A 23,871-nucleotide genomic window follows, 5' to 3' on the forward strand; every position below is an offset into this window, starting at 1 on the left:
TTGCGGGTCTGGGGACCTGGCCCTGAGGGAGCTGCCAGCTGAGATCTGCCTCTTCAGCCAGGCCTGGGCGCTGGCAGGAAGACCCAGACTGGGTGCCGGGCATATGATTTGGGGCAGGGTAACCAGTGCCTTCAGGGACCCCCTCTTCTCAGCCAGGCCTAGACCTTGGAGGGTGAAAGTTGTGCTGAGGGACCTGGCCTGTACTTATCAGAACAGAGAATAGCATTTGTTTTGGTGGGAGTTTAGAGGACTGTTGTTACCTGACCATGATTCTCATTGTTGTATGGCAGAAACCAACACAACATTGTAAAGCAATTTTCCACTAACTAAAAAATAAATTAAAAAAATAAAAAACAAAAGATCTGACACCAACATGTTTGCAACAAATAACCATGCCCCACCCTCACCTTTGCTATAAAAGGGCTTTGCTGACGGTTTTAAGGCAGTTTGGGGTTTTTAAGGTATGAGCCACCTGTTTCCCTGCAGAGTCCTGCAGTAAACATTTCTCTGTTCCAGACTCTGACATTTTGGTATTGTTTGGCCTCTACTGTGAATTGGGCACATGCACTGGTGTTTTGGTAACTTTCACTCTCACTTCATTGGCTAAAGCAAGTCCTGTGGCCACAGTCGCCTTTAGTTGACTGCTAAAGTATAGTCCTACTATGTGCCCAGAAGAGGAGCAGATTATTTAGGAACAGCCTTGGTGACTACTCCCCACTACTATAAATCTGATTCGTAAATAAAGAGACAGCAGGTATAGAAAATCTAGATTTCTCACCAGAGGTTCCAGGACCATCTTGATTTTGGAGGAAAGGCAGTGTGGGACATCTTGATTTTTGGTAGAACCACAGGAGGCAAAGTCAAGGGGCCCAATGAGCAGGGGGTGAAACTCATAGTCTGCACTAAGAAACCAGAAATTCAGAAAGGGACATATAAGGATCCCAGTTATTCTCTTGGACAATAAAGAGACGTGGAAGTGTGATACTGATGGGTAGTGAATGGACTTTGGGCCCAGACAAGGCACAGTGACCCAGTGACCCAAAGATGATTTCTGCTTTCTCTGATCTGCTGTGGCTTCTTTTAGGAAATCTCCCATATTGCATAATGTGGGCTTCATAGATTATTGAACTATGACCCTTAAACACTCTGGAACTCATGAATGGTCAATAAATATTGTGAATAGAAGGAAAGAAGGTAGGGAGATAATGAAATTGTAATCAATAAGGAAGCATCTTATTAAAAGTCATGGAAATACTCCAATAAAAATTAATTTAAAAAAAAAATCACGGCAGAGAAACAGACCATCAAGGTGAGTGAGTGGTGCTATCAGTTTGGAATATATTAACAAATATAAACCGAGTTCCCTCAGTGAGAGCAGCATTGTGCCAATTATGCATGTAAATATGTATATTTAAATATACATATAATATTGATCCTCTTGTGGCTGAATTATTTCACTTAACATAATGTCTTCAAGTTTTATCCATATGGTAGCATGTGTTAGAATTCTCCTAATTTTTGAGTTTGAGTAATGATATTCCATTTTATGGATGTTCCACATTTTATTCATCCATTTGTCCATTGGTGGACACATGGTTTCCTTCCACTTTTTGGCTACCATGAATAATGCTGCAGAATATTCATTCTTTCTATGCATCAGCGGATTGTTTAGCAAAGATGACATTGTACTTGGCTGTGAAAAAATTTTTTAAAAATCTTCAAGAGTAGAAGTTTCATAAACCACATTATTCTCTGGTAAGGTGGAAGTAAAAATTTTAAATGTGGGAAATACTTGTAAATTAAGAAATATTCTCCTTAAAAATTTTTCTATGGACTATAGACAGTAACCAAAAGATTGTAACTATCAGAAAATAAAGCTCACCTACCCCCTTCTCCAGTTAACACTGAATTCTGTGGAACTCAGTGGATTAAGCTGAGTTCAGGCCTAATCTTAAATCCTTTCTTAAAAAGGAAGGGTATCAAAGCTGCTGCAGCGACAGTGCTGATAAATGGTCAGGATAGTGGGTTCAGATTTCCCCTCATGCTGTGTTACTGGGGTTTGTTTTTCCTTCCTGAGTGTTCCATCCTGCCCATACCTTTAACCCCCTCCATGGGAGGGCACAAGCCATTTGAATTTGGTGGTGAGCACAGCCTGCTGGTACAAGAGCCCCTGGTCTGTGCTGCGGTTCTCTGCTTCTCATCCTACCTTGGTGGATTGCCAGAGCGTGGGTTCTGTGATTCTCCACCAGGGATTTTGGAACTCTTGGCATTGGGTTTGCCTTAGTTCCCCTTGTTGATTTATGACCTAATGGTTGAAACTCATTGAGCAGCGTGAGAGTGAGAGAAGGGCATGGATCTAACAGCTGCCTGGATTGCTGAATGGCTAAGTATCTTCAAGTTCAAAGGCATGTCAAGGACTAAACCACAGTAGAGAATTAATTGCTGCTTACAAATCACCTTAGAGAACCAACCTACTGGACAAAACAAATGTCTTCTAATAACTATAGGTAAAGGCATACATGAGTTTTTTCCTACTTAATGTGGAGCAGAAAACATCTTCTAAATTAGTATATACCCCAAGCTCCAGTGATTAGTCTTACATGTTTAAAAAAAGTTGTTTTGGGGTTAATTTTTTACTGTATAGCAAGTAATATAGGTTCATCTTATGAAGTCAAAAGTATCCTAAAGTGAAGGAAAAAAAAATATTACCCTATTAACTCTATCTCCCAAAGACCTATACTGTTCACATGTGATTCATTTCCCTTTGAAAATTTGTGGGTGAGGGGTCTGATTATTTTCTAGTTTTTTATCCTTTTGACCATATTGCTTATATATGTAGAGTCTTCTATCCTTTGAAAACAAGTATCTCCTGATTTTCTAAATAGGTAGGATTGGAGCATCCATTTAGCTGGCTGTGACAGTGAAGAAGCGCTGGGGAATTTGTGTTGGAGCCACTTCACACCATAAGCAGTGATTGCTCAGACAGAGGGTCTTCACACAATGTTGGCCCTTTGCAGGTTATTAGGATGGGGGAGTGTCCTCGGTCCCTTAATGATTCCTGGGCGTTACCACTGCCTGAGGGCTTGGAAAAAGAGAAATGAGAAGATACTGATATTACATAGACAAAGTGACCACATTTTCACACATACAAAAAAGTTAGTACAATAGATTTTAATTTATGAGTTTATGAAGCATTTTATGATCATATAAAACATGCAAACAAAGTTGTAATTTTTTTCAAAGCTGTAGTCAAGTGTCTTCTATGTTCCAAACCCAGGAAATGTTAAAAGAATAAGAAATAAATAGCCCAAGGGACAATTACCACCCCCAACCCAGGGGCCATCTGCTCTCTGTGCCTTAACGGACCCCAGTGGCGAGCCGGGCTGGGACCAGAAGATGAGGCTGCCTCCTTGGAGTGGGGCAGAGGGTCAGGAGAAGCTCCAGTGAGCGGGCTGAGTCCAGGAAGACCAGGAGGGACTCCAGCAGACAGGGTGAAAGATAGGAGTCCGACCAACCCAGGTCCAGAGAAAGTGGACAAAGTTCAGGAAGCTCGTGGCTCACAGTTGGTGGCAGCAAAAGAGAGAACTGAAGGAGCAGGTGGAGGCCCATCAAGGAGGGCCCTGAGCTGGTTAACCTGGGAGCAATGGGGAACCAGCGAAAGTCTTAATCTGGAAACTGCTTGGCCATATTTATGTTTGCATTTTGCAATGACCATTCTGGTTGCAATTAGGACAGGAAGGGAAAAGAGAGAATCAGAAACATAGAGGCCTGTTAGGAGACTACCATGATATTCATTTACTTAAAGCAAATATTTAGTGAAAGCTTACTGTGTACCATGCACCATTCTTGGCCCTAACAAAACAGTCAAAAACCTTAGTGAGGATCTGAGTTAAATTACAGGTACTGGAGACTGGCAGGGGGCCAGGGCTAGAAGGTCTTAAAAAGAATATATAGAACTTGGTGACTATGGCATTTTGATATATCAAATATATTTTCCATAGTGGGGGGAACTGATGTCAGCATAATTAAGGAAATGTCTGAACCCGTAGGGAGGCAAACACACTGACTAAAAGTAATAGGGTTCCAGGTTTTGGGGTCAGAAAAATGACAGAAGGAGAAAAATTGGTGTGGTGAAATCTGAATACATAAAATCTGGAGGTTGGTTAGTTAAGAGTCGCATGTCAATGTTAATTTCTCAGTTGTGACCAAGTTCCATGGTTATGAAAGATGTGAATATTAGGAGAAATTGATGAAAAGTATGTGGGAGCTCTATGGTATCTAGGCAGTGTTTCTATAAATGGAAAGTTATTCTTCCCCCCAAAGTCTGTGTCTGTCTATCTATGAAGTATAAAATATATTTATATCATACAAATGTAATAATACATATAAAGTATTGCATATTTTGTATAACCTCCAACCACACTGAATATAAAAATTATAAAATACTATACAAAATGATACTGTTCATGAGGTTCTCAACATTCAGAAAACTAAGATTATGGCATTCGGTCCCACCACTTCATGGCAAATAGATGGGGAAACAGTGAAAACAGTCACAGACTTTATTTTTCTGGGCTCCAAAATCACTGCAGATGGTGACCGCAGCCATGAAATTAAAAGACACTTCCTCTTTGGAAGAAAAGTTATGACCAACCTAGATAGCATATTAAAAAGCAGAGACATTACTTGGCCAACAAAGGTCCATCTAGTCAAAGCTATTATTTTTCCAGTGGTCATGTATGGATATGAGAGTTGGACTATAAAGAAAGCTAAGCACCAAAGAATTGATGCTTTTGAACTGTGGTGTTGGAGAAGACTCTTGACAGTCCGTTGGACAGCTAGGAGATCCAACCAGTCCATCCTACAGGAAATCAGTCCTGAATATTCATTGGGAAGACTGATGCTGAAGTGAAACTCCAATACTTTGGCCACCTGATGGGAAGAACTGACTCATTGGAAAAGACCCTGATGCCAGGAAAGACTGAAGGTGGGAGGAGAAGGGAATGACAGAGGGTGAGATGCCTGGATGGCATCACCGACTCAATGGATGTGAATTTGAATAAACTCCGGGAGTTGGTGACGGACAGGGAGGCCTGGCGGGCTGCAGTCCACGGGGTCGCAAAGGGATGCAACTGAGCGACTGAACTGAACTGATACAAAATGATCCTCTCAATGTAAAAATATTCAAAATTGCTATATAGTCTATGAGTACATAAATGTGTATATACATTCACAGAGTATCTTTAAAACACATACGACTTGGTATCATTGGCCCCTTGCAGCAGAGAATGGATGTGGGAATGGGCTTCCTAGGGGGCTCTGGCTTTGTAATGTGCCACGCTCTGTAGGAAGTAGGCAATGAGGATGCCCTTTGAAACTCACAGCAAGCAGCACTGGCTGCTCCAAGCCCCTGCATTTCCTGCCCCTCGCAGGGTGCAGAGGACTCTGGTCCAGCCTGAGCCATGCCCCCTACTCCCAGTACAGCTGGCATGCCAGCGACCCCTGCTGCTGCCAGGGAAGTGGCTTTGCCCAGGTATGCAGCAGGACATGTGTGCTATTTACACACGCTTCTCAGAGAGTTGGCACCCAGGGTCCAAGTTCTTTCTCATCACTAGCTATTTTTTTCATTCCAACTCAGAGAATAAGGGGAGAAAAGAAATCCCACTGTGAAAAGAAGTGTTGAATTACAGAGAATAATAGGAAAGACCAGCTAATTGTGAAGCCCTCCTATGTGGTATAATGGGTGTTAACAGCTGCTGCAGGAGCAGAGACTCATGGCAGGATTGTTCTGGGCAGGAATGCACTGGATTTCTTACATTCCATCACTTTAAACACCAGGAAAAGGACCACAGCCTTAGGGACCACAGCCCTGCATAGCACTTGGACAAATCTTAGGAGTTTACCTAGTATAATAAAGGTCGTCTGGAAACCCACCTGACTTGCTTTGGTGTGTGGCTGAGGCCTCCTTTGTGGCCACTGCATATCTCCTATCTCTCTAGCTCAGGCTGGAGTGGGCCAGGGTCTCTCTGAAGCCCCAGCTGGGGACTAAGAAGCCGGAGAGCTGGTGGGTGGTTCCTAAATCTAAATTGAGCCCAGACTCCCATCTTTTCCCTGGAGAATGACACCCACTTCCATGCTTTATTCTCCATGGTTTCTCCAAGCCTTGGAGTGCCTTTGAAACTCATGGAAGTGTGGAACTTAGAGAAATGCCAACTTTGCTCTACTGGCATTCTAGAAAACAGGTTTTTAAGAGTTCCTAATAGTGTTTTGTGTTTAAAATAAGTCTGGAAGGGAGATAGCAAAGAGATCCAGTCTTTTTTTCCAACAGAAGTCTTTGGAGAGGACCAGTTCATGTATAGGGTAGCAAAAGGAAGAGGTTTTAATCTATATTTGGGCCAAAGTGGTAAGAGGGGGAAGGGAACGACGGCAAATATGTAAGAGATAAAGAAACGGAATTGGCCCATTCCCACAGTAAATCTTCCTCCAGAACACTTCTCTCCTGCAACCAGAGACTTGTGTGAGTTTTGTGTTTGAAAAGGAAATGTGCTCCCTTAGAAAGGGATTTTTTTAGTATTGTAGCTAAGTGGTGTTTATGCCTGGAGGTGTCAGTCTTACCTATTAACAGCAGCATCATTTCTTGTCGTTGTTCAGTCCCTTAGTCGTCTCCAACTCTTTGCAACCCCGTGGACTGTAGCCTGTCAGGCTCCTCCATCAACAGGATTTTCCAGGCAAGGATACTGGAGTGGGTTGCCGTCTCCTACTCCAGAGGATCTCCCCAGATCAGGGATCGAACCCATGTCTCATCTTAATACTCTCATTATTAACTCTGGTTTATTGAGCCCCTTCTATGTGCCAGGGGTGTATTTTGCACATGCTATCTCATCCAACCCTGGGAAATAATTGGCATTATCCTCATTTTACAGATAAGGAAATCAAGAGCCAAAGAGGCAAAGGATGACGTTCAAGGCCACAGGCTGATCATTGGCCGAGCCAGGATGGGGACATATGTTTGTCTAATCACTGAGCTCCTCATTAAACAGATATTGGCCTTGGTTCCACTGTATGCCAGGAACTTTGCCAGGCACTGGGATCCAGTGGCGAACCCGATATGCTGAGGCTGTTGACCTCGTGGAGCTTCCAAGCAGTGGGGATAATGTCATTTGGATTAAATCTAGTCAGGCAGTGACAGTGAAAATTCTTTTCATCAGAAGATATCGCATACCTTATTTTTAGTCTTGCTTTGGATGATATTTTCTGTTAATTTAAAAAATGCAAACAGAGGTAATTGATGTTTAATCAGAACACTCAGTGTATTTTAATAAAGAATATCTTAAATCAGAGGGAAAAAAAAAGAAAAACCTGTACTGCCATATGGACTGTGCTCCTACTCCACCAGTCCTGGCAGAGGAGCCTTAGCACAAGGCTCATGCTGCCTTAGGCTCCACTGCCACCTGGTGGCAGCCATCAGAATTGCAGGCATGGTGGTCCCGGAAACGCACCCCCCGCCCCCCCACCACAGCTCTTCCTCATTCCACTAGAAGGCACGTTTCTGGTTCAGCCACCCAAACCCTCCAAGCTCAGTTGACCACAGCCCAATAGGTACCTGTTTAGTTGTAAATTGATGACAGCCAGATCAGTATTAGCTTTCTTTTATCTGTATGTTCTGAATGTCTATTACGTTTGTGGCCTTTAAAATGTTATAATCAAATTTGTTTGCAGATATCGATGGAAAATGGATATTACATATACATGAATACTTGGTAGAACTTTAGAACTAACCTATGCAAATAATGGTTTTCTCTTTAGTTGGATACTTTCAGATGACATCAAAACAAAGCAACATAGTTTGGCTCCTAATATACCTCTCAACCTCACCTCTTCTCAAGCCATTCTGAATTTTCTAAGCTCTCTCACCTGCCTGTTGCCTGTCTATGTTGCTCTGTCTGCCTGGAATTGCCTTCCTATATCTTTACCTTTTCAATTTATTCTTTAAATGTCTAATCAAGGCTGACTACCAATAGGGAATTCCCTTGAAGTAAATCCAGACACAGCGATGTTGCAGAGCTGTGCCTCTAGAGACATGGAAGATGGTTTCTGAATACCCTCCTTGTTTCTTTAATAACTGTGACTGTGGCAAACTTGCTTAATCTCTCTGAGTCTCATTGATTTCATTCATTAAGTATGAATAATAATGTTCCCTGCCCCCAGCATTGTTGTCAGAGCTTTTTTAAAAATGCATGTAAAATGCCTTCTCAGCACCCTGCCTGGTATTGAATACCTGGTAGAAGCAAGGGTGTAGGCGGTGCTGCTGGTGACTGGACCCATGTAAACACCTAGAATCCTGATTGATGCCTGCCTAGTATAGCACTGTCCAGTGTTCTCCATTGCTTATTTGGTCTTACTTGTAGGAAAAAGTCTGCTTCCTAGGAATTAAAGATAATATAAATGTCCAACCTTGAAGTTCATGAAGTTACTTGCCTCCCAGATCCATCACTAAATGTCACCCCAGGGCTGGTATGCTCTCCCAGCTGAAAACTGCAGATTTTCATGTTAGGATGAAAGGTGTTAAGCCGATGAGCCTAGTTTTGGTGATGCTGCTGTAGTCAAGTTCATCCAGCGCCTCTGCATTGCCCCTGTGACTGGTGGACTGGTCACTGCGGTGTGTGAGCACTGTGCTTTCTCCGTGTTTTCCAGCCAGAATCGTAAATGTCGCTCTGTTTCTCTGACCAGGTAGTCGATAGTGACAGACCGGAAGGGTCCAAGTTCCGGCTCACTGGAAAGGGAGTGGATCAAGAGCCTAAAGGAATTTTCAGAATCAATGAGAACACGGGTAGTGTCTCTGTGACACGGAACTTGGACAGAGAAACCATCGCTACCTATCAAGTGAGTACCCCTGGTGCCCACCCCCCACACGGAGACGTGTCTTTCACAGACTGCTTTCCTCCCACTGAGCTCATTATTTCTGTGCTTCATCAACCCGGGGCTGCACGGCTTTAAGTGTGTCTCTGTGGGAGCCGAGTGGCATTGAACCCTGACAAGCAGCAATGAGGGCCCCTGTCTCATCAGCAGAGCCCTCCGGGTTTGCATAAAACTTTGGGCATGAAAAACCAAGAAGGGGCCCCTGGGGGATCTCAGAGGAGGTCAGAAACTCTACGTTAATGTTGGTTTTCCAGAAACCAGCTTGATAATGAAGCGCTGTAAAAAGAATAAACCCTTGGACCTGCTCATTCTACTTAGATAAACCCATCCTAAGGAAATAGGGAGGAATTCAGTCAGCTTTTTGTACAATGATGTTATAGCAGGACAAAATCCTTAAAATGGAAACAGTTGCTAAATATTCAGCAATATATAATGGTTAAACTATGGCACAATTTTGCAAGGAAGCTTTCTACAACCGTTTAAAATATTTTTGAAGAAGTTCTAGTTACATGGGAGATTTTCAAGATACTGAATGAAACAGACACACCAGCACATATGGTGTCCTCATTACAGACGGAGTGTTTACACGTATCGTGATGGGTACGTGTTTGTGAAGAAGCATGATAGAGGAAAACCAAAGTCTTAGTGGCTGTATTTGGTGTTACTGATATTTTCTGTTTTTTTCTTTGTGATTTTTCTACAATGCACTTGCTTTGCTTTTATATGGAAAAACAAAAGCCTATTTGTAAAAGATAGTTTCAGAAGTTGACACCCATTCAAGATTCAGAGAGCAAAGTAGCTGCATGAAGATATTGGGTGAGCATCAAATCTTACGTAGGCTATGAGTCCCTCCTATCCCCTCTCTGCCACACCCCCAAGAATCCCATTCTCACAGCTGTGTTAAGGACCAAGCCTCTGGGGGTAGTAGCTCCATTTTTTGAGGAATGAGACAGAATTCCAAGCCATTTTCAGGGAAGGCTCCAGCAGGATGCAGTGCACTGAGCTGGAAGCAGGTACTTGGGAGCAAGGCCCAGCCACCAGTGTCTGCTTTCCAGGCCGTTGCCCATCACACGTGCGTCTCCCTGCATTAGATTCGGGGAAGGTGGAGGGGCCAGTTTCTAGGCCTGGACTTGGCATTCATCTTCATCAAAACACCATGTAAGAGCATCCCAATTCCACCTCAACAACGTGACCTCCTCTTCCCTCCTTTCCTAAGGACAGAGGGTGGAGGGACATTACACTGGACAGTCAAGTGCTCTGGCTGGGGAATTGATCCCCTGGGTGTAGCCTCCTCTGTTACAGCAAGATGCTGACCTTGGGAAGACCATGTAGGTGTCAGTACTCAGGTTCTTGTCCATAAAATGCAGATAGCACCTGCCTACCTACCAACGGGAGTGCTGTGGTTTTCCAGTGAGGATCGCACTTGAGGCATCGAAATGCTGGACAAATATAGGGCAGTTGGGGGTGGGGGGGGGCCCATCCAGCCTCATGCTGAGCAGTGTGGTCCAGGGTCCCCAGTCCTGGGAGGACCTCCCTCTCAGAAGTATCACCAAAAGGCAGATGCCATGAGCATCTGCAGGGCGTACCATCTGTCAGAGGACACCAAAGGGTAACTGGTGCATCTTCAGTGTACACCCTTGGGGAATCTGGTTGTTGTAGAAATTGAATGTTGGCACCCTCTGAAATTCCCAGGTCCAGCCAGACTTGCCGGTGACCACAGGTGACCTGGCAGCTGTCAGTGTCCAGCCGCTGCAGGACAAGCCAGCGGCAGACTGTTGGTAAATCCCCTCTTCTTCCCCCTGCCTATCGTGGGAATATCTATTACTTTTCAGACACAAGGAACTCAAGACATGATACATTTCATAGTTTCATAGCACAGTGATACAGAGCTCTGGGGTCAGCAAATTGCCATTCAGGTCTCAGCACTGCTGTTGACTGTGCTGCTTTTATCTTGGGCGACCCATTCACCCTCTCTGAGGATCTTGTGATTCTCTTCCACAAAGTGGGGATAGTACCAGGATGTCTAAGGATTGTATGAAATGGAAGACAATTATCTTTACAAATTCTTAGCACGATGCCCAGCACCTAGCAAGCACTCAGTAAATTAAAGCTGCTCTTACTCATTTTCTTCCTATAAGATGATTTAATTTTTCTGTTAAGTTCCACAAGTTTTTAACATCAGTTTCCTGCCTTCAACTGTGAGAAGGTTGACATAGACAACAGACTTGTGGGTTTTCCCTTCTATCCTCACAGGAATCAAACATCATAGCATTTTCTGCCCCTCTTTTAAGTATTAAAGAGAGATTCCTGGAGGAAGCTGAGCTCTAGAATTTCCTAGGAGATGGAAGGGGTACAAGACAAAGAATAAAGGGGCAGAAGTCTTCTTGGGAGAGTTCTGTAGCCTGGAAATAGGACCAGCATGAATCAGAGAAACTGGAAAAAGCTGGTTGCCAGGAGTAAGAATTGGTAAATGAGAGGCTGAACGATCCCCTTTTAAAGTGACCCCTTAGGAGCTAGTACGAGCTGAGTGAGAGTGTAGGTGCATGCTTGGCTGACTGATCCTGGCTGTTGTTTCTGGGATCCAAAATTGGTTTCAAAAAAGTCAACATTCCACATTCCTAGAGAGATTTCTGGGTTTCCATAAACAAGGGCCCACCTCAGTGTGAGTATTCTCCTTAGATGGCAGTGACCTTGATCACCAGGGACAGTGAGGGAAAGATACCTTAGGGCAGTCACCACGGGAAAAACTCGAACACCAACATTCAAGGACTAATCGGGAGTGATGAGAAGGTGGCCTTTGGTCAGTCAGGTGGCTTGGTTTTGATGTTGTCAAGGGTCCCAGTCAGAGACTTCTTTAAGGAGAATTTTTGATTCATGAGGCGTCTCTTTCCTCTGGCTTCCACAAGCTGAGCGCAGGGCTGTCGGGTATGGCTGTGCAGGGTCTCACTGCACAAGGGGGAGGGGGATGGCTGAAGGATGAGAAAGGCCTGACTCAGCCCCCTGCTTATTCTCCAAAAGCCACACTGCGTTCAGAGCTGCATCCACAGGGAGACAACAGCCCTTTTCTAATGCTCATAGGGTATCCAGAGGAGGGTTGAATGAAAATCCCACCTTTCTTTTTTTTTTCAATTAGTTCATTTTTAGTTCTATCTAAATAATGAAAGTGAAGTCGCTCAGTCATGTTTGGTTCGGTGTGACCCCATGGACTGTAGCCCACCAGGCTCCTCCATCCATGGGATTTCCCAGGCAAGAATACTGGAATGGATTGCCATTTCCTTCTCCAGGGGATCTTCCCAACCCAGGGATCAAACCCAGGTCTCCTGTATTGCAGACAGACGCTTTACCATCTGAGCCACCAGGGAATCCTTTATCTAAATGATAATATCTAAATATTTAGATAATATCTAAATGATAATCTAAATAATCAGTGACTCTGGAATCAGAAAAGTGTTCAAGCCTCGGCATCGCTACTTAGTGAGCTGTGTGCTCTTGAGCAACCCACTTACCTTCTCTGATCTTGTGATTCTCATCCATAAAATGGGGATAGTTACTAGCACTTTCAATGATTATAAAAGATAAAGTTACTAGTTTTTGTTAACTAATAATTGCAAACAGCTAGTAAAATAAAGTCTGGTCTGTGGCACAGAAATTCTCATATTTTTCCTTAAAGTGAGGTCAGGTAGCCTATAACAGTTAAAAACATAGTTTTGCATGTAGCCATGTTGGCTGAATTAAAGCACAGTTTTTACAACTAGCTATGGGAGCTTGAGCAGATAATCTGCCTCAATTTTCTCATCTGTGAAATGGGAACAATAATAATAATGATCTCATAGGATGAAGGGGCTGAAGGAGTTAATGCATGTCAAGCATTTGAAGGAGTACCAGGAACATAGTAAGCATGGTCTCAGCATATGTGAGAATTAGTCATGGGGAAAGCACAGGAGGTGAATGAAAGCTCCATGGTCTCTGGAGTTGTGAGTTGTGGCCCAGACTTCTCATCTCAACTGTGAACTTCTCTTAGATAATCTTGAGTTTATTTGTAATTTCATAATGTACTCCACGGCATGTGACCTAATTCATTGAGTCATTCATTCTAAATATATTTCACTGAAGACCAGCAGGGGGAGGAATGGAATGGGAAACCAGACACGCCGGGCTCCCTGCCCTCACGTGGCTCTCACTTTAATGCCTAGGCTTTGTTTGTGTATAGGTGATACTTCAGGGAGCTGTGCCACGTTCATTGTGTGGCTTGGTTTACTCCTGTGCAGGACCGTGTGTGCTAGTGGCGAACAGTGGTCTGGGCTTGAGCCTCCCTTCACCAGTCTCGCAATGGCCCAGTTTCTAATGCCCGGTTCCCCCCAGTGCCATTCGCTCTTCAATCCAGACTTTGTCCTGTTTTCTTCCTGTCTTCCTGTCTCTTCCTGTCTCTCCTATTTCTGGATTTTATGAGAACTGGGTTCCTCTCTTCTTAACACACTTCAGGCACAACAGTGTTGCAAATCTGGTTCATTTCAAGCAGCTATTGAGAAATGATTTACTGTCTTACTAGTGCAGTTGGATCCATCATGTCCCTGGTGGTTATTGCAGTTGGTCACAAACCTGCTTCTTCAAAGAGCAGAATCCGAGGTCTCCAATTCCCGTGTTTTACTTTCCCCTCCTGCAAGTTTAAAAAGCAGAGAGCATGTGGGTGACTGGATTGCCATTACAATTGCTTCAGTGTTGTTGTTGTCATTCATTTTAAAGGTAAATGCTGTTTACTTGCAAGATGCTAACACGTCCCAACAAGAAAGCATCATTAACTAAACCTTGGAGATCTGCACGATGAGAAATAATCTGGGATAAATTTGTCCTTGGGTCCCTGGATGTGTATGATCACTGAAGCTGTTTATTGAACTCTACACAGCTGATATTGTGCTAAACAACTCATATACATTCTCTTACTTAATCCATTTCACACGAGAGACTTCAAAAGTAGGTGTTAACACCATTTTACAGATAAGCAAATAACTGTTAAGTAACTTTTTTTGCGGTCTCCCAGCTGGTGTGTACAGAATCTGGGAACCCTGTCTGTTTCTCCCCACCTCCAAAGCCCTGCATTTTCATTTATAAGAATCACTTCTTTCTCTTTTACCTGCAACTAGACTCTGCTGTCTAGTCTGCAAATTCCTAGGCCTCTTTCCCAGGAACTCCAAGTGTTTAAAGGGAACTTGACTTGCTGAATGATCTACTTCTTCTTAAATACTTTTAATATTTTTTCCCAAGGCCCACTGCCTCCTGCCCACTCTCCCTGCTGCAGCCCCCATAGGGCTTTCTATGCTTCTGACCCGAAGTGGCACCTGGCAAAATAATTTAGCTCTTGCAAGTATTGGAAGCTGACATATTAATGCAAAGCCTCCTGAAATATTACTCATTATTATGCATTTTGCCAGTGTTTGAGTGATTTGTGAACTCTTCATTGGAATAAAGTACTGTAAATGATTCATGAATGACCAAGTTTATGAAATTCTATAAAAATATTAGCAGGTGGTAATGATTCCTCACACTGTGACTATAATCTGCTGGCTGCAAATTTGTCAATATAGGAGGACAGGAGTGGAGTGGGAGACGGAGTCTATTAGGCAGGTGGGGGTTGGGGTGGCCCAGCAGTGGGTGAAAGGGAAAGAGGAGGCAGGCCTGTGTAGTGGGCCGGTGTCATGGCCAGGAGACCTCCGCCTGCTCTGTTGTCCACTATGGGAGATCCAGCAAGGGCTGGGGTGTCAGAGTTGAACGGGAGAAGAGGGGAGCATGTGGAGAGAGGGAAAGAACTGACATTTCCTGAGCACCTATTAAGTCCCCAAGAACTCTCTAGAGTTGCACACACACAAACCTGAAACTGGTTTATTATCTTGTCCTTACTAATGTGTTCGCTGAGGGCCAAAGTGGTTCTCAAGATATATTATTGTTTAATGTAGATGTTAACATTTATTAAACATTTACAATGTACCAAGGCTCTGTGCTAAATACCTGAGTGATGATCTCATTTGATCTCTTTAAAGGTGAGCTTAACACAGTTGTCATTCTCAACTACAGAACTGGTAACAGGAACCATCTGTGTTCTTGGCCTCAGAAACTGAGCAGGATTTTATTGTGTCCTTCTGAAAATTTGTTCACATTTTCTGGGATATAACGTGCTGTTGTTTGAGCCAATTTCTTGGTTAAGTTTTGGTTTCATAATTAGGAGTATTACTGTGAAATTGGAAAATACCAGAGAGACAAAGGGTATTCTTGCTCCTGTGTTTCCCTTCATTCATGACTCCACCCCAATTCTAATCCACATGACAGTTTATCAGAAAATACATTAAGATGAAAAATGCGGCTGTCATGTGGAAATAGTGTATCACATCATTAGCGATGGTAAGACGATGGGGAGATGAAGATTTACCCAGATTAGGGAGTCACTGAGGTGGTTAGCCTCCGTATAACAATGTCCATGTTGTACACGGGTAATGCACGCTTTACCGTGGTAGACTTTTGCTGCCCTGGATAATATTTGTACTTGGAATGCTGCCCCAACCCTCAACTGTGGGGACAAGCTACTTCTTTCTTCATCCTCTAGTCTGGTCTTCCCCTTGGCTGACTTTTCTAGGTAGGATTCTTGATAGTAGTCAACAAAATCCCCTCCGACTAATATACAAAACAAGGGATTTATTTAAGAGTATAGGTAGCTTGGGGCTTCCCAGGTGGCTCAGTGGTAAAGAACCTGCCTGCCAAGCAGGAGACGTGGGTTCAGTCCCTGGGTTGGGAAGATTCCCTGGAGAAGGAAATGGCAACCCACTCCAGTATTCTTGCCTAGGATATCCCATGTACAGAGGAGCCTAGCAGGCTTCAACTCCATAGGGTCACAAAAGAGTTGGACATGAACTAGCGACTAAACAACAGCAGGTAGCTTATAGAACTGCCAAAAAGACCCAACAACCGGTTTACATGTAAAATACTGGAAACTGGTGCTACAGGAAATACCCAGCATTTCTGATACAGCTCTGGTGTAAGGGTTCTCAGTCTTAGTACTGTTGACGTCTAGGGCTGGATGATGCTTTGTTGTGGGGACTGTGCATCACAGGGCGTTTAGAAACACACCTGGCCTCTTACTAATAGATGACAATAGTATCCCCCCATTCCAGTCTTGACAATCAAAAATGTCTCCAGATACTGCCAGTCATCCCACAGGGGCAAAATTGCCCCCAGCCAATAACCACTGACTGTTCTAAAGGAGCCATCGTTGCTGCCACCTCTCCTATCACCATGCTCCTGTGATGCTCAGAGCTGGGTGGTAGAGACTCTGCCTTGGCAGCCCTGAAATCCTGGGTGACTCTGATCCCATGCTTTCTGGAACCTCAGATCCCGAAAGCAGAGCCACTGCCTGTGTCTTTCCTTCCCTCACTGAATCTCATGCTAGGATGTGCGTAGAGACGAGCCTGTCATCTGAAGCACTCCAGCTGAGCTAGCCAGGGGCCTGGGTGGGAGCTGCCACCTATGGGGTCAGCCATGCCACCAGTACAGTTCATTGCAGGTGAGAGGCCGCCAGTGACAGTCACACCTCGCTAAGGGCCAGTGACCAGTATTTCCTTGGAGAGCTGGCTTCACGCCTGTGCTCTTAACTCATCTGCATACTTCGGTCCTATCCATCAGTAAGACACGTGGCCTGCAAAAGAGTCCTAATTGGGAGGAGACAGAGAACTTGAGTTGAAAGCTCAGGCTTTGCAATCAGACCTACTGAGGTTATACTCTGCTATCAGAGGAACCGTATGAAATTGTCATTTTTATAGTTGAAAGAAGGGTGAATATCAGCCATTTCATGGTTTGTCCCGATACTACTGTATCACCTTTGGCAAGTTGTTTTCTTCTCAACTGTTTCTCATCTTTAGACTGAGGGTGAGATTGCAGGATCATCTAGTGGTGTCGTAGGTGGTGAGCGGGGTGTGTACCCACAGTGCTCTGTACAGTCTCTTACTGGGTGTTCCGGAATTGGGAGCCATCGCTTCACGTATCATTTTGTAGCTGGGGCTCCCAACAGGGGAAATAGAGGAGAAAGCAGACCTTCACCTATTGAACATCCGGCGAGCAGTCCAATGGTTGCATGTCAGTAGCACCGTGTGTTGCTCCGGAGAAGCGAATCATCCAAATGGGTGGTTTTCAAAGCATGGCTCCCGGACCAGGAGCATCATCTGGGAACCTGGTAGAAGTGCAAATTCTCAGGCTCCTGCTCAGACCTGACAGGTCCTGCGGGTGCTTCTGATGCTGGCAGGTGTCTGAGAAGCCCAGGTCTAAATAGGCCAAGTATTAACCTCAGGGAAGACGGCTTGTTAATTTGCCTCAGTGAAGGTGGCCTTTGAGCCAATCCCCTTGCAGTGCTGCTGGGGTCATGGGTTTGTGCCTGAAAGGTGCTTATTTCTCCAGGTGCCCTCGTAGGCCATGTGAAAGCCCTCTCAATCCAGCCCACGTGCTTCGAAATTGCCTTTGTTTTTATTTCCTTAATGGCTTTGGCACCCCACTCCAGTACTCTTGCCTGGAAAATCCCATGGGCGGAGGAGCCTGGTAGGATGCAGTCCATGGGGTCGCAAAAAATCAGACATGACTGAGCAACTTGACTCACTTTTCACTTTCATGCATTGGAGAAGGAAATGGCAACCCACTCTAGTGTTCTTGCCTGGAGAATCCCAGGGACTGGGGAGCCTGGTGGGCTGCCGTCTCTGGGATTGCACAGAGTCAGACACGACTGAAGTGACTTAGCAGCAGCAATGGCTTTTGAGAGTGGACAAATTTGTCCCAGGCTTCTTCTCTCTCTCTTCTCTCAACTTTGGATGGCTGTTAAACATAATACCATGTTACCGAGCCTTTGCTTATTTCTCCAAAACCAACCTTTTAGGCCAGAGATGAAAGTGTCTTTAGAAGATTTTAGCCAGTACAGGCAAAGATATTCCCTGACAGGACGAAGCTGGGCCTGGGCTCAGCAGAATCAGCTTCTCTGGACACTAGATCTGTAACCTTGAGTAAGTTTTTTGTGGTTCTCAGACTTTGCTCCACTTAAAAAAATCACCTGGAGAGCTTTTAAAATACCCTGCTGCCCAAGCTGCACTACAAACCAATTAAATCCGAATGCGTTGGAGTGGGACCAAACATCAGTCCGTTTATCAAACTCTCCAGGTGTTTCCTCTGTGAAGCCAAGTTTGAGCACCACGGAGTTGAAACAACTCATTGACACCCCAGTTTATTCATCACTAGGGTTGGGGTTAATGACACAGTAGGCAAGATTCAAAAATCTGATCTCTCTCAACCAACTGCTTCACTCTAAATGAATATCTGAAATGAATGCCTTTCTCATGTCTCTCTTGACACAAGTACTTAAAAAATTAAAATGTAGAAAAACACAATTTGATAAATAAATAAACAGATTGTCTTCTGACTCCCTTTAGAAAAAAATAATTCAGGATTTGCTTGCAGCGTCTCCCCAAGCCAGTACCTCCGAGCGTCTCCATTCGACTCTTTTCCAATTGGTTCTTCACGTTTCCAAGCACCTCATTTTGCGACCTGGCCTTATCTGCCAGGCGCACCTGGTGAAACTGAGGCATGAAGAGGTTACCCGACGTCCCACAGCAGCCACATACCTGGATTAGACCACCGAGTCGCTCCTGACTGATTACTGACTTGGTCCACTAAGCAAAGCCGCTTCCTCACTCGAGGCTACAGAAACGTATTTTCTAAACTTCATTAGCACAAACTCCCCAGAAGAGGTTCAGCTTCAATCTTGGCAAGTGAGAGAGCCCCACATTCCTTCCTCAACTTTCTCATCCCCCGGCACCTAGCCCACACAGCGTGGACCCACCGAACGTTCACAGGATGAATAAATGTCTGAGGATCAATTTTTATTTTTTTCTTTCTTGTTTATGTGTTTGTTTTAGTTATCTAGCTACAACCACATCTGTTTCCTTATAGCTGTTTTTCAAATGAGTTGGGGGCTTTTTCTCCCCAAGATGCTGAAGAACCACAAAATATCAGGACTGCAAGATCTTTTAGAGCCATTTTATCTAACCTGCTAAATTTACAAGAGCAAGCTCAATAATTAACCAATGGTTTTGACTCTCAGTACTGAAAAAAAAAAAAGGTCTGCTGCTGTTTTGCTATCCCTCCAAAGCAGGCATTGAGGCTGCCCCAACCCCTGGGACTAGATTCTGCAAACACAGATAAGACACCCATTCTAGCTTCTACTACCCAATCTTCATGTATTTTCAACATCAGTAAGCATACTGGGTTTTTTCCCCATTTTGTAAAAATGAGCAGGGTGGTGGGGGAGAAGGAAGGAGGTGCTTGTCATGAGCAGGGACTAAGAGAAGGAAGGAGCAAAGGAGATGATGAAAACAGTTCGGCCTCCTCTTCTGGCTCCTTAAAGTGGGCTTGACACTTTGGGGTTAAAGGGCAGAAAATGATGGAAATTATTTTTTTATGAGATACTATGCAAAGTTGAAGGTGAAGACCAGAGGCTAATTAAATCAATGACAGAAGACTGGGTAAGATTCCAGGTTCAAGCACTTCAGCTGTGAGGCCAACCGACAAAGGATGACACGGTTCTAAAGCAAGCCGTCCCTCAGCATCCCAGAGCGCCAGCCCTGAGCTGATGGGATGGGGAGGGAGGTGCGAGGGGAGTTCAGGATGGGGAACAGATGTACACCCATGGCTGATTCTTGTCAGTGTATGGCAAAACCACTACAGTATTATAAAGTAGTTAGTCTCCAATTAAAATAAATAAATTAAAAAAAATAAATAAAGCAAGCCATCCCCTGCCCAGAGACTCCCATAGCAGCTTGGCACGGAAGAGCTGGTGATTAGGGGGTGGATCACCATGATGAGGCTCCCACGGTGGCCCAGATGAGGGAAGAAGAAGCTAACACTGACCAGGAGGCACTTACAAAGTGCTTTGGTTTTCCCGAGAAATCCCTGGAGTGCTGTTGTAAGGGGGCTCAGTTCCTCTTGAGGAGGTGAGGACCCAGAATCCTGTGACAGGGATAAGTGCACAGGCGACCCGTGTCCTCACTGGGGCTGGGGAGCTGCCACCCGGGTTGTCCACCTCCATTCTGGCCAGCCCCCCAGCTTAAAGTCTAATTGAAATAGACTGCAGCAATTAGAGATTTGAAATGGAGTGACTCTCTGAGAAAAACCCCAGGATGAAAAGGAGAACATGAAGAAGCCTGATCTGCCAGCTGTGCCTTCTCTTCCAGCAAGAGCAGTGTAGGAAAATGGACAGCATTTATGGAGAGGCGACCTAGACCGCCAAGAGGATGTGCACACACCAAGGCCAGCTCGCATCCAGCAGCCCCATCAAGCATGATTCAGATCAAACACAATATTGATTTAATCAGCAGACATCCATGCTTAACTCATGCCAGCTGTTGTCTCAGGGTCCTGGGGAAAGAGCAGCAAATTACCACCAAGTTTCTGTTTCATGGAACTCTGTCAATACATAGACACGAGTGTGTATGTAACACAGCAGGTGATTATATGTGTTGGGAATAAAAATGGAGCAGATTAAAGATGCAGAGAGTGATGAAAGCAGCCACATGACCCAAGTAGGCCTCACCCAGTTGACATTTTGGGGAAGTCTGGAGGAAGGTCTGAAGGCAGAAATGCTGTCCTTCCCTCTCAGGTGTCCTTGGCATCAGGAGCTCTCATCCAGGTGATTGTGCCATCCAGGGGACTTCTGGCAATGCCTGGAGACATTTTTGGTCATCCCAGCTTAGTGCTACTGGCATCTAGTGGGTCAAGGTGAGAGATATTGCTCAACATCCTACAAGGCACAGGACACACGCTACATGTCCTGCTCTGCAGGTACCAGCATGGAGCCGGCCTCTTAGAGGGTCTGGTTTGTTCACTCAGATGTTTGTCAGTTTTGAATAGGTCACAACAGGGTAGGATACATCCCTGTCCTTGAGAAGTTCTTGGTCTAGCTGGGGATGATCAGTAATAAGACATCTACACCACCATGGGACAGGGGCAGGGCCAGGAACAACCTTCTATGGTATTGTGATCAAAGCAAGTGCTGAAGAATGAGGAGGAGTCAGCCAGGTGACAGGAGAGGGGCAGGGCAGGAGATTGTTTCAGGAAGGGGCACAAAAGAGCTTGAGACAGCTCTGGATATGAGGGAGAGTGAGACTCTTGGGGGAAACAGGAAATGAACTTGACTAGCAAGGAGGGGAGGACCAAGTGCCAAGGAATGAGCTTAGATGGAATACCCCTCGGTGACAAATAGATGTTACAGGATTTCAGGCTGAAGAGTGATATAATCAGATCTGGATTTTGCACAGACCGCTCTATTTGCCAGCAGAGGACAGTGAGAGGCAGGGAGTCCTGTCTCTGGTTCTCTGAAGTCAGAGTGACACATACCAGATTAATGGCATCCCCCTCCCACCCCACTGGAAGACCTGGGCTTTGAATCCACATTCATAGTAAAGATATCAATATACCTTTGGGTGAAAAAAGTAGCAAGAATTGGGAGACCCAATCCCACTAGGCCTTGCAGATTAGGAGCTTGGGTTTTATTCTAAGGACCCTAGGAGGACTTTAAGCAAGGGAGTTACACCCAATTTGTATTCCAGGAAGATAAGATTTATTCAAGAAAATCAAATTGCCATGAAGTAGAAATTAATTTTAAAATGCGTTCATTTGTTGAGAACCCACTATCTAGCAGGCACTGGGGGAGAGAGATAAAAGATTAACTCTGCCTTCTAGACAGAGGAAGCCAGAAATCTCCCTTTATTCTAAATCTACACACGGAGGGTGGAGAGTGCTTTACGTGTTTGCCTGGTCCTTCCCATTTAGTTTGGCTCAATCTCCAGACTAAGAGAACATTCCCTGTATTTTAACATTCCATACTTTTAGTTCTTCTTTGTGAGTTAATCAGCAGGATATATCAAAATTATTTATTAAACATAGTTGGCTGGAGCTCTTAGCTGTTGATTTGTTTGATTGGCATCTGTTTTAAGATCTTTATTATGAGGAAGGCTTATCTTGTTATTGCAGTAAGGCATTAGGTGCCCCAAGATCATTTCCATATTACTTTTCTTTCTTTGGAAGGTACAGATATTTGCATAATGGGCTCCTTTAAGCAAAGTCTGTCTTTTTGGTTCTATGTTGGAAAGATGACATGCTTGCTAAAGGGACTTGACTGTGCTCTGTCACTTGGAGGCGCTCATTCCCTGCCTGCATCTGGGGCCAAATGCAGGGACCCTACATCTGGACCCTTGGTCCAGAAGCGGGGTAAAGTGCAAGACAGGTGAGAAGGCATCCTCATTAAATGATGGCTTAGACCATAGGATGTTTGAGTATAAGAAGTCGGGAGGAGAACCCTGTGCTCTTTTAAAATTGATCATACCCTCCTGGCTTGGGGTACACATTGAGTTGGTGGCTAACACCTGGGGGGCCCTCAGGCAAAGGTAGTAGACATAAGGCTAAGGTCTTCATCAGCTGGTCATAAAGGCTCAGAAACCCAGGGAACTGGCATTTTACAACTGGGAGTGCATTTTCTATTCCTTTTGAGCTTTTGATGCAGAACCTAATCATGAACCTACATCATCTTAGTTCCTATTTAGTGTTTCTTACTTTCTGTTATGTGAAGCTCAGCTAATTACCAGATGTATTGAGTTTCTGCTGGTCATCATTAAAGATTTGCTGACCCCTGAACAAGAAGAGCCCTCATGGTCCTTGGAATAGTCAGCTCCATAGTCCTTTGACATCCCTAGAAGATGAAACAGTCAGTCCCAAAAGGGAGCTTATACATTTCCCTTTTCAAAAGATTTCAAACCACAGGTTGACCCTGTGGGGATGCTGCCAGGCCCAGAGGTGAACTCCACTGGGATGGGCTCCCCAGAGGCATTTTCATGGAGATGCAGTGATCCCCACTATCAGATCAAGGGCAGGGGCTGCCTGAACATACCTACACTCTGCTTCTTGAGTAAATTCAGTAGTGGTTGGAAAAGGCTTTGCACGGATGTCCCATACAGAATACAGCATATCCTTGCTTCCCTTTCCTAGCAAGTTTCCCTTCAGAGCATTGCAGCACTTGGGGAGCAGGAGGCAGGCCCAAGCTGCCCTGCGCTGGGGCTACACCTGAGGCCAACCCCTACTCCCTCTAATAGAATCACCACCACCACCGAGATAATGATAAGAATATTGCTTTCTGGGTTTTGCTCTGCCCTCACTAACCCTGGCATTGACTCAATGCATTACGTAACCTTCCTCGGTTTCCTGTTTCTGCCATAACATATGATCACAAGTTTGGTGGCTTAAAACAGCACAGATCTGTTACTATAGTTCTCAAGGTCAGAAGTCAAATGGGAGACTCCCTGGGCTAACTAAAATCAAGGTGTCAGCTGGAAAGGCTGCTCCTTCTGGAGGCTAGAGAGAGAATCACTTTCTTTGCCTTTTTCAGCTTTGAGAGACCATGGCCTTGCTTAGCCTGTGGCTTCTTCCTCCATCCTCACAGCTGGCAAGGGTGAATTGAGTCCTGCACATACCATTCTCTCTTTCCCACCCCTCTTCCAACTTGTAAGGACCCTGTGACAACATTGAATCTATCTGGATGATCCAGGAAGATCTTTTTTTAAATTCAGCTGATTGACAGTAGAGGCACAGAGCAGGTTAGTGATTGAGCCAATGTTATAGCTGGTAAGTGATAGATGATCTTACCTTGGCCCCAGCTACAGTCACTCCGGGGCTTCCCAGGTGGCCCAGTGGGTAAAGAATATGCCTGCAGCACAGGAGACATGGGTTTGATCCCTGGGTTGGGAAGATCCCCTGGAGGAGGGCATGGCAACCCACCTCCAGTATTCTTGCCTGGAGAATCCCTTGGACAGAGGAGCCTGATGAGCTACAGTCCAAGAGTTGGACACAACTGAAGTGACTTAGCATGCACAGTCACTCTAG

General features: G+C 44.8%; 1 protein-coding gene across 1 annotated transcript in view; it reads left to right on the forward strand.

Moving 5' to 3' along the window:
• The window catches only part of CDH13 (cadherin 13), a 1,015,931-nt gene that overhangs the window by 541,020 nt on the left and 451,040 nt on the right, over window positions 1-23,871 (forward strand). Inside the window, exon 5 of the mRNA XM_010850808.1 lies at window positions 8,731-8,883. Coding sequence (XP_010849110.1) covers window positions 8,731-8,883 — 153 coding nt within the window. The remainder of the gene's footprint in view (window positions 1-8,730; window positions 8,884-23,871) is intronic.

The sequence above is a fragment of the Bison bison genome, unplaced genomic scaffold (genome assembly GCF_000754665.1).
Source record: "Bison bison bison isolate TAMUID 2011002044 unplaced genomic scaffold, Bison_UMD1.0 scf7180017864295, whole genome shotgun sequence".
NCBI classification, from domain to species: Eukaryota; Metazoa; Chordata; class Mammalia; order Artiodactyla; family Bovidae; genus Bison; species Bison bison.